The sequence below is a fragment of the Myotis lucifugus genome, unplaced genomic scaffold, assembly GCF_000147115.1.
Source record: "Myotis lucifugus unplaced genomic scaffold, Myoluc2.0 scaffold_686, whole genome shotgun sequence".
Taxonomy (NCBI): Eukaryota; Metazoa; Chordata; class Mammalia; order Chiroptera; family Vespertilionidae; genus Myotis; species Myotis lucifugus.
The window spans coordinates 247443-261341 of record NW_005871734.1 but is presented as its reverse complement, the minus strand read 5'-3'; the positions used below and the strand labels follow the sequence as shown (position 1 = coordinate 261341).

At 51.8% G+C, this 13899-nt stretch overlaps 1 protein-coding gene across 2 annotated transcripts; it reads right to left on the bottom strand.

The window, feature by feature from the left end:
* Positions 1 to 1319: 1319 nt before the first annotated feature.
* DNAJA2 (DnaJ heat shock protein family (Hsp40) member A2) lies at positions 1320 to 13277 on the bottom strand. 2 transcript variants are annotated; one of them, XM_023746484.1, is made up of 9 exons: positions 13197 to 13277; positions 12656 to 12715; positions 12136 to 12359; positions 9189 to 9269; positions 8823 to 8956; positions 6891 to 7087; positions 2880 to 3024; positions 2606 to 2733; positions 1320 to 2073 (listed from the first exon to the last, which is right to left on the bottom strand). In XM_023746484.1, the coding sequence occupies exons 1-9, from the start codon at positions 13260 to 13262 to the stop codon at positions 1882 to 1884; spliced, it is 1227 nt and encodes a 408-aa protein (XP_023602252.1). In that variant the 5' UTR covers positions 13263 to 13277; the 3' UTR covers positions 1320 to 1881. The 2 variants fall into 2 exon arrangements, with proteins under 2 accessions (XP_023602252.1, XP_023602253.1); XM_023746485.1 differs by lacking the exon at positions 2606 to 2733.
* Between the last annotated feature and the right edge of the window lie 622 nt (positions 13278 to 13899).

Genomic DNA, 13899 nt, shown 5'->3' with positions numbered 1-13899 from the left:
AAGGGCCTATTGAATGGTATATGCGGGATCACTCCTGACGGGAGACGCTAAAGGCCTCTCTCCGGGCAGGCGCTCTGCAGAGCAGAAGACGACTGCGGGGAATAAGAGATCCGAACGCCGTCTACCACCCGCTCCCGTGTGGTTGGGTCACCACCACCTGCACAGAAAGAAAGGCCACACTGAACCGCTGCTGATAACCCTTTATTGGGAAGGCGACAAACTGTATCGCCACTGTTTCTTACGCGTCAGGTGGTGCGTGGGGAAGGAACTCGGATACAGAACTGCCGTGCTGCTGCCTCGCCAGGCTGGCTGTAGTTTTTGTACAACAGAGGTAGGTGGCTAGGACAGCAATCGAAAACCTCGCAGCCAGGAGAAATGCCAGGACACCTTTCTGCCCATTCAGATTCTGGCGGACCTAGGAGAGACTACGTGCGTTATATTTCGGTCAGGGATGGCATCACATGAAAACTCCCTTTTCAGTTCTCTCCTGTTCTCTCACAAATGTAAAGTGTTCACGGAGTCTCTTCTTTCAAATTCAAGTGTGTCCTGGGAAGGGAAAGGTCAGAGAGAGAAGGTGGGAAGAGCAACACAACGCCCTTCACACAGTGGTTGTGCCCGACCGTTCTCACACCAACCCAGGCTGGCTTTTCCATAAACAGCAGCGAGAGTCAATCCTTCCCCACCTCAAACACGCAGCCTGATGAAGACAGAATCTTTAACTTAACGTTTAATGGAAACAGGCTCTATGCAGACATGGTTCTAATATTGGTTTGCGGTTTCCTTGCTTTTATAAATAAAGGGGCAGTGGTGGGGTGCAGAGGCTATGTCGCCCCAATGCGCAGGGCCGTAACTGAGGAGCCGTGTAACTCGGGTGTCCTGGAGTCTACAAAGCAGCAATGGAAGCCAGTTTGGCCTGTTTCTACCGTCAAACTTTCGTTCATGGTGTAAAACGATCCAATGGGCGTGTGCCTGAGCATGAGCGCCAGGCCCACAGGTGTAAGGGCGGCTTGGGAGCCAGAACTAAGAATCCATTCTCCAGGTTAAGGATCCATTTGTCAGTTCAAAATATGCTCTTCCTGCTGCCCCGGCCGGGGTAGCCCCGCGGTCGGAGCATCATTCCATGCACTGAAGGGTGGCGGCTTCCATTCCTGGTCAGGGCACATACCAGGTTGTGGGTTCCACCCCCGGTCTGGGCCGGTATGGAAGGCAACCAATCAATGTCTCCCTCTCTCTCACATTGATGTTTCTCTCTCTCCTTTCCTCTCTCTAAAATCAATTTTAAAAAATGTGTTTTTCCTCCTAAAAATGTGACACAAAAATAATTTACACCAACTGCTCTTTATTATCGAGTTTCAAAACCTTTCACAAGATGATAAAAAACAAGAAAAAGAAGAAAAAACCCAACAACGTGACCACCAGCGCGGATGTCATTCCCACTGTTCCGTCAGCTCCAAGCCCTGTGCGCAAAGCCCACTCCCATGCACCTAAGCGAGACGCAGGCTCGGAAACTCTTTATTCTGGTTGTAGCAGCTTATGACGCAGGTGCAGCCAAACACAAGCTCCAGGACACACTGGACACAGACTTACAACGTGGGCTTCGAGTTGCAAACATGGAACAAAAATCTACACGGAACTGATAGAAACCGCGCACAGACCAGGGCGGGCCTGGGAACGCGTGTCAGTCCTGCCTCCTCGAGTGCTCTCCTCTGTACAGACCAGTCAGACGAAGATGCAGAGCTCTGTGGTTAGTTAAATTATACACTCTGTAGATACTATACCAACTTTAAAGTTACACATAGACCAGGAAATATCCATCAGTTCATTCGGATCGACAGACCCTCTGGCTGGGCCGCTGGAGGAAACCCGCCTGCGCCGCGTGGCTCACTGGTGGGCACACTGCACGCCGGGGCCGTGGTGGCTGCTGCTCTCCTCGTCGGAGCTGTCGTTGTAGGCCTCGCGCCTCTGCCCGCCTCCCGAGCCCCGGGTGCTGTCGAATTCCTGAAGCTCCACCTCCTCTGTGTCCCCGATGATGTTCGGGACTTCCGGTCGGGATGGCAGAAGGTCTTCTAGTTCCTTCGTTAAAACAAACACAAAAAAGGTCGCTGTCAACGTCTCCAGGAACCCCTGCGCGCACACAGCCCGAGGGGCGGGCTCCTTTCAAGTGAGCAGCGCTGCCCTGGCGAGTGAGCCCGAGACTGTAGGCCACACCTGCAGACATCTCTTCTGTGCGACCTCTACTGCTTAGAAAACAAGCCACCACCTGCCCACTCGGAAACATGGGACATGCAGGCACGCCTTCCTGCACGAAGAACCAGCCGGCTGGGTTGGGGGTGCCTCCTTCAGGCAAGGGAGCCCCCCCACCCCGACTCCCCTTCCCCCAGCACACCATGCCCCGTGGGCTCTACTTAACCACCAGCCCCGGCCCCTGGACACTGACCCCAGCAATCCTCATTTCAGTAGCAGCCAGGAGCCACCGAGCAAATACTTAAAAAGCACGTTTATGTGCTGACCTCCTCTTGGCACCACAAACAATGGAAGGTGACAAAGAACCTCAGCTGGCACCGGCCGGAAGGCAGCGCCCGCTGCGGACGCCGGGGGCACTTACGGAGAGCTTGTCGGGGCTGACCCAGTTGTTCTCAGGGAACTGCACGTCGAACTTGATGTACAGGTCGCCTTTCTCGAAGGGGTTCCGATACTGCGGCATTCCTTCCCCTCGAACCACCCGGACGCACCCTAGTATTTGAGTAAGTCGTGGGGAAAGTATGAGGAACTTTATCCAAGAAGAAGAGCGCTCAGTAATGTTCTTAAGAGCCACCTACTATGAGAAAAGCGCACGTTCCGAAAAAGCACAGGAAGCCCGCTCAGGGCAGGACACTCACCCGGCTCGATGACTTTGCCGGGCGGGTACTTCACCACGATCTGACGGGCATCGAGGTGCTTGAATGTGAACTGGAAGCCGCAGAGGGCCTCCACGAGGCCTATCTTGTACGTCATGTGCAGGTCGTTGCCGTCCCGCTGGAACACCTGGGGGAAAGCAGCAGGCACATCTCCTCAAGACAGAGCCACACGGCCGTGCTCTGTGCCTCGAACCGACTTCACAACTTCCATTTAACCATCCAGTGCAAAGCCCCATCCCCACGCCCTAAATTTATGTAAGAAAACCTAGCCGTTCTCAAGTAATCTGCCAGAAACTTCCACCAGGCAAGCCCTGGAATGGGGAGGCAATGGCTCAAACCTAAGTCACAGCTGAGGCCGCAGAAACAAACAGGCGGGCCCTGCAGGCCCATTTCCTGGCTCGGCTCCGAGCTGAGGGCGCAGAGGCCCAGCAGGATTCTGGGAGCAGGTTCGCCCCCGGAGTGCTCCCCAGACAGGATCCCAACAAGGGCAAGGGAGGGCCAAGTTCAACATAAACAGTTCCACCAGCAATGCTCAGCCAATGAAGGCGCTAACGCCACGCGTCACGTCGCACAGGTACGAACAGGTTCCTCTCCCCTACACCCAACACCTGTCCAGAGGAATGCAAATCAACAATAAACCCGTGGACTCAGTCACCAGCGCCGACGTCACTCCATCAACACCCAGAATGTCCCCGCACTTCCACGGCAGGAAAACACGTCCCTCTGCACACGCCTGCTTCGCAGCTTTTCACAAACATCCAGACGCTTCACTTCTGAAGTTTAATATAATAAAACCAACTGCAGGGAATGGTCACCTAGATGTTTTTCAATGCTAGTCTCTCCTCCAAAGAATGCTGGGCAGTTCTGAGCAGAGAGGAACCTGAAAGACAGCCCGTCCCAAACCCTCCTCCCAAATTTTCCCATAAAAGAAAGCTGACCTCACACATCCTCCTGACCAGGGGCCCAGTGCCTGCGCCCGCAGCCGGGAACGGACCGTTTTGAACCACATACCCTTCAGTTAAGGCTACATTGGCGCGCTCTCCCTCCTTCTCCCCCCTCACCTGCCCCCCGAGATTTAGAGCCAGTGGGCAGCAGTGGCAGCACATTCTAGGCTCACCCCCTGAACCTGCTTTCAAGGCCCCCTTCTCTCTGCCTTCCCAGCGAGCCGGAGCAGCCACCTGGGCTCACTTCTTCAAAAAGCAGCTCTGCTGGAAGGAGGGACAAGACGTGGGCGCTGCTCTTGGGCATCTTGGACAGGAGGGCTCACCTTGATGTGGTTCCAATAAAAAATGGTCTGAGTTTTTTGGCTTTTCTGGGGCGGTGGTGGGAGAGGGTTAGGCTAGCCATTTTGATGCTAAAATTCAGAGAACACACAAGCAAGAACAATTGGGAAATTTTTAAAAAACAGGATGAAGAGAAACTACCAAGAACGAGGCAGCAAACAACTTAAAAGTGACAATCACGTCTGAAAAACCAACACAGGAGGGACTAGCCTCACCAGGGCCCACGGTCCTTTGTGCAAATGCACTTTGGCAGCCAGATCACCAGCACACGCATGTGCACACATGCGCGCACACACACAGAAAGACCAACACACACGATACACAGCATCCCAGCAGCGAGTGCTTCCCTCAGGAGATTTACATGCTGCTTCAGATACAGCCCCACCCCGACCTCATGGCCTCACCATTACTTCAGCACAAGAGTTGGGAGTGAAAAACACAAAAAACAAAATAAGTACAAGATTTTTCATGAACTAGTTCAAACTAGTCTAATTTTCTTCAGAAGGCTCAGAATGTTTTCAGTGGTAGAAATTAAACAATTGCCCAGTGCGGCTGGCGTGGCTCAGGGGTTGAGCGTCGACCTATGACCCAGGAGATCAAGGTTGATTCCCGGTCAGGGCACAGGCCTGGGTTGTGGGCTCGATCCCCAGTGGGGGGCAGACAGGAGGCAGCCCATCCATGATTCTCTCTCATCGTTGATGTTTCTATTTCCCTATCCCCCTCTCCATTCCTCTCTGAAAAAACAAAACAAAACAAAACAAAAAAAACATTAAAAAACAAAACAAAAACAATTGCCCAAATCTCATCTTGGGTTCAGATTTCCTGGTCATAAAACCGGGAAGGCCCCACCCTGCCCTCTCCCGAGGTGAGCCCCCTCGCTGGCCTTTGCCATCTCCTGTTAGACCACCAGTGGGACCGCCGCCTGCTGGAAAGCCACGCACTCCCCAGCGGCCCACGAGCCACAGTGACATCACTCAGACACCTCCCCGCGGCCCCAGCAGAAAGGCAGCCTACGCATCCCTCCCTGGGCCCGACGACGGCCCTGAGGGAGGACCGGCTTTGTGTGCAGTTGAGCCAAGCCCAGGGAGGCCAACGCCGCTACACGGGAGTCAGAACTGAAGTCCACTGACCTCCATGTCTAAATCCCCACTGAATTATACAGCCTCAGTACAGGCTGAACTTAGGGGGGCAAGTCCAACATGCCAGAACACCACCCACCATTCCTACCCCCCCGACTTCCTCACCACCCTCCTGCCCTGTGCGCAGACACCACGCAATAACTGCCCCTCGCTCCCCGTGAGGTGTCCCGGGAGCACCACGCACAGCTGTGCCATCTTACAACCCGGCCTGCTCTGTGCCCAAGCGGACTCTAACCATCTCCACTCCTTGGCCATCTTTCTATCTTTGTGCCTTTAATGCCGTGTATGGTGCTGTGCATGGAAGGCAAGGCTGAACACAGTGCTAATTAACAGAGAAGCTCGTAAAAGAGCTACAAATATTCCAGCCTACGAGACCCTAAGGACTTCTAGAAATTACTATTTTCCAGCAATCTAAGAGATCCTCGCTTTTTGTGAGCTTGGCAATATCCACAAAGGGCCAAGATGTATAGAGCAATCTATACCTTCGCCGAGGCTAGAAGCTTGACTGATACCCCTGAGAAAGGCTGGGGCAGCAACTCACCCAGCGAGGGAATGGAACCCAGTCACATTCCCAGAATCTGCATCGCAAGGCAGCTTCCCCAGAGGGGGTTCTTGAAGTGATTTAAAAACCTTCATTGGTAGAAATCGCCATCAAATGGGAGAAAATTTTCGTGTAAACTAAGAAGGGGGGTGACCTGTGGAGACTTTCATTGGAACCTGAGTCAATGGGACCAAGGACAAAGCCAGAGCCCTGTCAAATGCTTCCATAGCCAAGCATTTGGGGCCCGGCCATTGTGGCTCAGTGGTTGAGCACCAACCTATGCGCAGTTCGATTCCGGGTCAGGACACATGCCCAGGTTTCGCACTCGATCCCCAGTGTGGGGCGTGCAGGAGGCAGCTGATCAATGATTCTCTCTCGTCACTTGCCCTCTCCCTCTCTAAAATCAATTAAAAAACAATTTTTTTTTAAGAATCTGGGTGATTACTGAAGGACTGTTTCACAAATAGCCTGATCTATTCTCCTTGAATAAAGGTCTACAGTGCACTGCACAGCACCTTAAATACAAGCGCAATGGCACAACCCAAGGACCACACACTAGGTCACATCGCTGGACCAGTTAATTCTGCCTTGTACGTAACATGCAATACACTTCGATCAGAAATTTAAAATAAAACAATGTTCAACTGCAGAACCTTTCCTTTCCAGAGACTCTCGCCTGGGCACCCAGTGTGTAGAACAAGTCAACAGAGCAGCACTGAGGACTGAAGCCCTGTCCGCCGCCCCCTCCACCCCTGGGGGCTGTACAGGGAAAGGGAGCTGCCTCAGCCTTCTGGTCCGGGCCCTCGTCATCAGACACGGAGGCCGGGGACAGAGACCACGAGACGACGAGCTACAGTGCTAGTCAACGCCACGGCGGGGCCCCACCGGGCTAACCAGGCCAGCCCCACACCTCAGCCGGACCACTGGGCACTTCCCCGTGCACAGCGCTGCTCCGGGAAACCCAGGCACACCTGACCCGCCCCTCGCACGCACCCCCCACCCCGAATAAAGCCAACACCAAGGACCTCACCTCATGTTCCTTCTCTTGCAGCAAGAGAACGATGTCTCCCGGCTCCACTCCGGGCGCCTGGTCCGCCTCCCCCGCGAACGTGATCCTCTGGCCGTGCTTCATGCCCTTGTCCACGTGGACTTCGAGGATCTTGACTTCTTTAATCACCTTCTTCCCCTCGCACTTTTTACAGCGGTCCTTCTCGTTAATGACCTCTCCTGGGAAGAGAGGCCAGGCAAGCTTCCAGTGAGATTACTCGGCTGCCCTCAGGTCAGGTAGGTCTTGCTAAGGCCTTTATTCATTAAATACATTTTCTGAACTCCTTTAACGGCCACCGAACATTTTGATTAGAGAATCATTCTTAGTATCAAAAACTCACACCTCACTGCTGGTTCCCTGAGGGCCAACCTACCCAGGCCTCCACCATTTCTGAGCATAATGGAGCACAATGTGCCTTAAACCCTTCCTGGTCCTGACTCTCTTCCTGGAGTGAAAACAAAGCCGAGCGCCCGGAAACAAAAGGGGTGTCAGGTGTCCCAGCTGGTTTGGCTCTGGATAGAGTGACTATGGACTAAAGGGTCCCCGGTTCGATTTCAGTCAAGGGCACACGCCCGGCTTGCGGGCTCCATCCCCACTAGGGGGCGTGCAAGAGGTAGCCAATCCATGATTCTCATCATGGATGCTTCTCTCCTCCTCTCCCTTCCTCTCTGAAATAAATGAAATTAAAAAAAAAAAAAACAAGGGGTGTCAGGTGCTGGATTCTACAAACGCTCCTTCATTTTTGTGTTCAGCCTTAGTTTCATGTGTTTAACCCAAATAAAAATGTAACTATCCTCATGGCTCATTATTACTGTGCACTTGGCAGTGAATTTCATTTCCTTCGAAGACGAAAAGCTGCACAGGCGCCCTGCTATGGGTCTCCCTTTACGTAGTTCACGATCAAGGACAACTGCTGAAACCCGCTAGATGCTGCATTAGTGGCATGAGTCCCTCCACACCACGCTCAGGACACGCAGCTTCTTTTCTTCCCTACGCACTCTTCTGAAACATTTGATTAGTGTCTAATAAAATAAAATGGAAGTTATACATAGATTGTGAAAGAAGTGTCGATTTCTAATGGCTGATTGGCACCCTGTAATGCTTAGAGGACATGTGTCATCAGTAACTTCTGAGTCTGTTTCTAGAACACGTTGCAAAGCATGTTCTACAAAATATCAGTGCCTCCAAGTGGCAACGGCCCCCGGGCAGGTCTGCCAACTCTGGCTTCTCACAGCGGACTGTCAGCCACAGTGAAAGGGAAACGCCCGAGCCCTCTCGCGGGGAAGGTAACAGGCAGCTTCCCCAAGTGACCTCGCCCTCCCAGGAGCATTGGGAAAAGGATGCTCTAAACCCGTGCTCTCCGCTACGACAGCCACCACCAGCCACGGCTCTACGTTTAAACTAAGGACGCAGTCCCTCCGTCACATTCAACAACTCAGGAGCCACAGGAAGCTGGTGGTGACTGTTCTGGACGTTGCAGACACAGAACATTCGGTCAAGGCAGAAAAGTCCTTTTGGCCAGCACGGCCCCAGGGCCGCAGGCCCGACTGCCAGGCCTGTCTACCCGGGAGGCAGCAGGCTCACAGGAAGCCGTCTCTTCTCAGAAGGGTAACTGACCATTGGCTGCTTCCCCTCCATCAAACATCACCTTACAAATCTGAAGGACAAATCTGTCCACTCTCCTGCTATTAGAAAAGAGAAACATTTCCCTGGACAGAATACACATTTATGGCTCATCTGGGTTCACTGGGCCTAGGCCTGATGGAGTAATTCTTTTCATATTTTCCTTCCAGAACTCTCCGTGGCTTTTCTTTATTTAACAGGAAGATACAACCACTCTGAGAAAGAAAAACTGCGCGCCTCCCCACTTCTGCGCACCCACCCCCAGCCTGGAGGCCGGAGCCCAGCACGCACCTTCTCCGTTGCAGTCGGAGCACACGGACTGCATCTGCTGCACCATCCCCGGGGCCAGCTGCCGGATCATGATGCGGACGCCGCGACCCCGGCAGGCGCTGCACTTCTGAACAGCCCCTGACTTTCCACCTTGGCTAAAGCAAGCAAAGGCATCCGTTAGCTTCTGCCCACCGACCAAGACGAGCAGGACTGTGCTTTTCACCTTCATCTTCAACCCTCAGCGACTATTAAACTGACTCGCGGAGGGCCCAGGAGATGTTCTGTTGAGTAGTGAGTTTTAAACCAAGAACAACTTTTCTCTGGCAGACACTCAGGGTGCCACTGAGAGCGCAGATGAGATTGAGTCATAAACCAGGACACACTTACCCATTGCACGCACTGCAGAGCACGTTCTTGCTAAGCTGTAGTTTGGTGGTCTTGCCATTATACAGATCTTCTAAAGACACTCTGGGGAGAAAAGAATTGGGTTCAATCAAATTTTGCCCGGTTCTCTTAAATACAGACGTAAATGACAGCTGAAACAGCAAATTTCACTATAACCGTCTCAAACAAAGAATTTAAAACACCTTTCATGAAGCCACCGACTAAGGTTTTGTTTTGTGGCCTGAAGTATCAACAAGATTTTACGGTCCCGGACAGTACAGATGCGCCCAAAGCCAGCACCAGGGTCAGGCCAGCGTGTGCTGTTGCGTTTTCTGAGAAAGCTGGTCAGTGCAAACTCAAGTGCACAACCTTCCTCTGGCCTCAGGCAGGAACCCCCTTTTCCAGGACAGAACGGGCACAGCGAGGCTAAGTCAGTCCTCCCTCCACAAGGCTCTCAGCCTCCAAGCACGATTCAGAAAGGCTACAAAGTCCCATTATAACTGGTGGTGGCACTCGGAGTGCATGTCTCAAAAAAGAAAGGGAAAAAAGTGGCCTTATCTACAGTGTGACCGAGAGGAGGAGACGAACAGGTTTTTAACAGAGAGCCGACCAGTCTTAAAGCTCTAAAGAACCCAGTGAATTCTAAGCAAAACTGCATCAACTTTTACCAAATTTTCAGAGCTCTAAGACCCAAAAAGGGTGGAGTTAAAAAGTCTATTAAAAATATATGACGTAGCCCTAGCTGGTTTGGTTTAGCGGATAGAGCGTCAGCCTGCAGACTCAAGTGGCCTGGGTTTGATTCCAGTCAAGGGCATATGCCTGGGTTGCCGGCTCGATCCCCAGGTGGGGGCGTGCAGGAGGCAGCCAATCCATGATTCTCTCTCATCATCGATGTTTCTATCTCTCTCTCCCTCTCCCTTCCGCTCTGACATCAATAAAAATATATTTAAAAATATGACTTATAAAACCCAAAGTGCCTTTACTCATACAGCACAGATGAATTACAGGACCATTCTTTTCCAAAGTAACCTCCAGGGACCTACGTATATTGAATCTCACACTGTTCTTCGTGAGTTCAGTTTGGTCTTACCCTCCCAACCGTGTGGTACATCTCCTTTGGTGAGTACAGATGTACTTTAAAATAGAGGAGCAAAAAAATAGTTGGAAGTATTCCACAAAGAACAGTCTTCTGCGGTATTCAAACTTTCTCAAACTTGTTATCTGAAGCTGAGACTGTCCATGTTCCAGGCAGCATGAGAATAAAACACTTACGGACGAACATTCCCAGCACCGGAGTCATGCCATTTCCAGCGTCACCGCGGACAAAATGCCCTGGTTGTACCTGCCTTTTACTTTTCATACGAACCTTTAACCAAATCACGGACAGAAAACAAACAGGTAGGGCTTCTCCCTGGCACTTCACATCACAGCACGCAAGACCACACCAAGAGGCCAGAAAAGTCCTCATTTCAACAAACGTGGCCAAGAAAGGAAAAACGTGGGTAACGGTCTGCGAAGCTGGAACCCTTCGCCAGTGGGACTAAACCGGCAGTTTCTACCAGGAAACTAGGCTGTATTTTTGGGCCTCAAAACACGGCTGCCGGCCTGGGAATCTCTGCCAAGGAGCGAGCTGCACGCAGATCCTCAGCAGCACCGCCGATCACAGGAGAAACTGGCACCCTCCCAGGGAAAGGGGAGCGACTGATACCGCGGCTGGAGCAGTATACAGCCACCCAGACGAAATGCTGCCATAAAGGGGAAATGTTAAGTGATGCCAGAAGAACACAGCAGGAAATAAACTGCAGGCACTGCATACTATGAAACAAAATGTAAAGGAGATATGAAGAACCATGAAATTGAGCACTCTTGATTTTATTTACTTCTTAGACCATTTCTTTCTTTTTCTTTTTTTAATGTTTTTATTGATTTCAGAGAGAAAAGAGAGGGAGAGATAGAAACATCAATGATGAGAGAGAATCATGGATCGGCTGCCTCCTGCACGCCCCACACTGGGGATCGAGCTAGCAACCCGGACATGTGCCCTGACTGGGAATCAAACCCTGACCTCCATGTTCATAGGTCGATGCTCAACCACTGCGCCATACCGGCCAGGCCTTAGACCATTTCTTTGTTAAAGAAACATATGAAAAACTAACCAACACTGCACAAGTGTTACCCTTGGAATAATATCCAAATGATAACATTTCTAAGGATAAATTCTTTTAATATACAAATTTAAGAATGAGAGTCAAACAATGTAACAGGTTATGCTTTACTTCCTCTAATCTGCTCAAATGAATAGATAACATGAAATATTTTAAATACTGGAAATTCAGTCCCTGGCATTTGCTTGTAAAACCATTGTTAGTTTAAAAAGCTGACAGGACCCAAGGCCTCACAAATTTTACAAAGTAAAAAAGCTAGTTTCAAATTATAGCAGGTTCATGAGCTCACTCACAGTCTAAGATCAAGGTCAGACCCATTCATATGTTGGCAGGTGAATGTCAGGCTCGAAGCCAGCAAGCTCCATGGAAACCAATTTCGGAGTTCTCACTGAGGATCAAGTAATGAGCGACTACAACACGCAAACAAACCAGCCGGGCAGGCACTCAGCTAGTATGTTTTTAATAAAAAGTGACTTGGAAGACTTAAATACTTCAAAGAGGAGAACCTCCATCATTGGAAACGTCAATCATGTACTCTGCCTGGGGAGCACATGAACAAAACCATCTTCCCACTCAGGGCAAACACCAACCACCCTTCAAGATCTGTAGCAAAACGCAAACACCCAGGTTACCAAATTCAACTTAGTCACCCAATGAGAATGGTAAGGCTCATGGATGACTGTTTTCTGATGAAAGATAAAACATTTTTTGATACCGTTTCTCCTCTACTATTACTACTTGAAAGAAAGCACTTAAAAAAAAAAAAAGGAAAAAGAGATATTCACTTGAGTGGATGCATCATGTCCTCTCCTCTTCTTCTGCCATTTCGACTTCTACTCTGATTGCCCATGAAGCCAAACAGTCCCCCACCGAAAATGTGAGAGAAGATGTCATCCATGCCACCGCCTCCGCCGCTGCCTTCCCGAAGGCCTTGCTCTCCATAGCGGTCGTATAACTCGCGTTTCTCAGGATTTGATAGTACTTCATACGCAAAACTTATTTCTTTGAACTATAAAGGAAAAGGAAAACAATCGGATTTTTAAATAGAAGAGTGGAGAAAGGCTACAGGAATCCAGAATCCACTTAATTCTGGAAGGTGCGAGCTGCCTTTGGTTTGATCCTGGTCCTATTTATCACCCACCACGGCCCAGAATGTTGGTATTCCTGTCACAAAACCAAAATCCTCTGAGCATAAAAACTGGGCTCACGGGCATTAACGGACTTTTCTTACATTCCTTTTACAAGGAGGGCAACTTAAGTTCAACACTGAAACCTTGGTGGGGGGGAAAGTCTCAAATTACTTACTTTGTCTCCAGCATTTGGATTCTTATCAGGGTGGTATTCCTTGGCTAATTTTCTGTACGCCTTCAATAAGGGGCAAAAAACAAACAAAAAAGGGAGGGTTAGATACAAAGACCGGTGAGTACCAACTTAATAACCACTTTTCCGGGAAGCATCATAACCTTTCAAAAATAGCTTTATTCCCTGGAACCATTGCCGCTTTCCATCGTAACGCTGTTTACTCACTGATTTAATACAAGAAAGCAGAGCGCAGTTATGCTTGAAAAGAGGTTATACTGAAGCCAGATGCAAACAATGAAACGGTGCCGCAGGAAAAAAACAAAAACCCACAACGTTGAAACGCTCCTAGTCTTCACTGTTGCCCAGTGTCTCCGATGGCCAGTAACCGGGTCAAGAAGACTCCAGTAAGAAACTGCAGGGCACTGCCACTGGAAACCCAGCCACGGGGAGCATCCTGCTCAGGATGGACGGGCCCTCTAAGCCTAACACCCGGGCAGCCAAGAGGAGCTCCGGGTCGTGTTTTCTTTTCATGCGGGGGGCTCACCTGGGGTCTAAGTGCAGGGACATGCTGGGTGGAGGGGGCTGAGCTGCCCTGCACCCAGGTCTGCATCCACAGGCCCACGCATTACATAATGGGCCGGCATTTCCGGTAGGGCAACAGGAAGTCCCTCTGCCTCCCCACAGTCCCCGTCCCGCCGCCCGAGGGGCCGATTCGGGTTTTCTCCGCTCGCGGGTGCGGAGCCTGCGGGCCCGTGGAGGTGCCGGGGGGTGTCATCCGCCGCCTCGGGTGCTGTGCCATCCTGCGCGGTCAGCCTCGCGGCCTGCGCGGCGCGACGACGAGGCCTCGCGTTTATTTTTAGTCGGCGGACACTCAGGTGTTTGGCCGGGACCCACGCCGCCGCCCGAAGCGGGTGCAGCACCGCCCGCTTACCTGCCCGGACCAGGCGCCCAGACGCAGGCCCCCGGCGCGCGAGTCCACGCGGGCGGGAGGGCGGAGCGGCCGCGGCCCCAGCAAACAGCCCACCCGCCCCGCCGCCCCGGCCGGCGGCCGCGACCCTCCCTCCCGTGGGGTCCCGGACTCCGCCCGACGCGGCGCCGGCGTCCGCGGCGGGGACGTCCCTCCCGGGGCCGGGAGCCTCGGTCCAACCTGTTTTTCCAGGCGGGTGACCCGGGCGCCCGCCGCGGGAGGGAGGAAGGAAGCGCCACGGCGTGCGCGCAGCGGTGGGCCGTGTTTGCTGCAGCTGCGG

Bases quoted from the DNA above. Each gene is read 5' to 3' on its own strand.
- DNAJA2 (XM_023746484.1), bottom strand. From the start codon at position 13,262: ATGCAGACCTGGGTGCAGGGCAGCTCAGCCCCCTCCACCCAGCATGTC. The intron at 12,360-12,655 runs GTAAGTAATTTG...TTTCCTTTATAG, and splicing joins ATCCAAATGCTGGAGACAAA to TTCAAAGAAATAAGTTTTGC. The intron at 2,734-2,879 runs GTGAGTGTCCTG...CTCAAATACTAG, and splicing joins CGGCAAAGTCATCGAGCCGG to GGTGCGTCCGGGTGGTTCGA.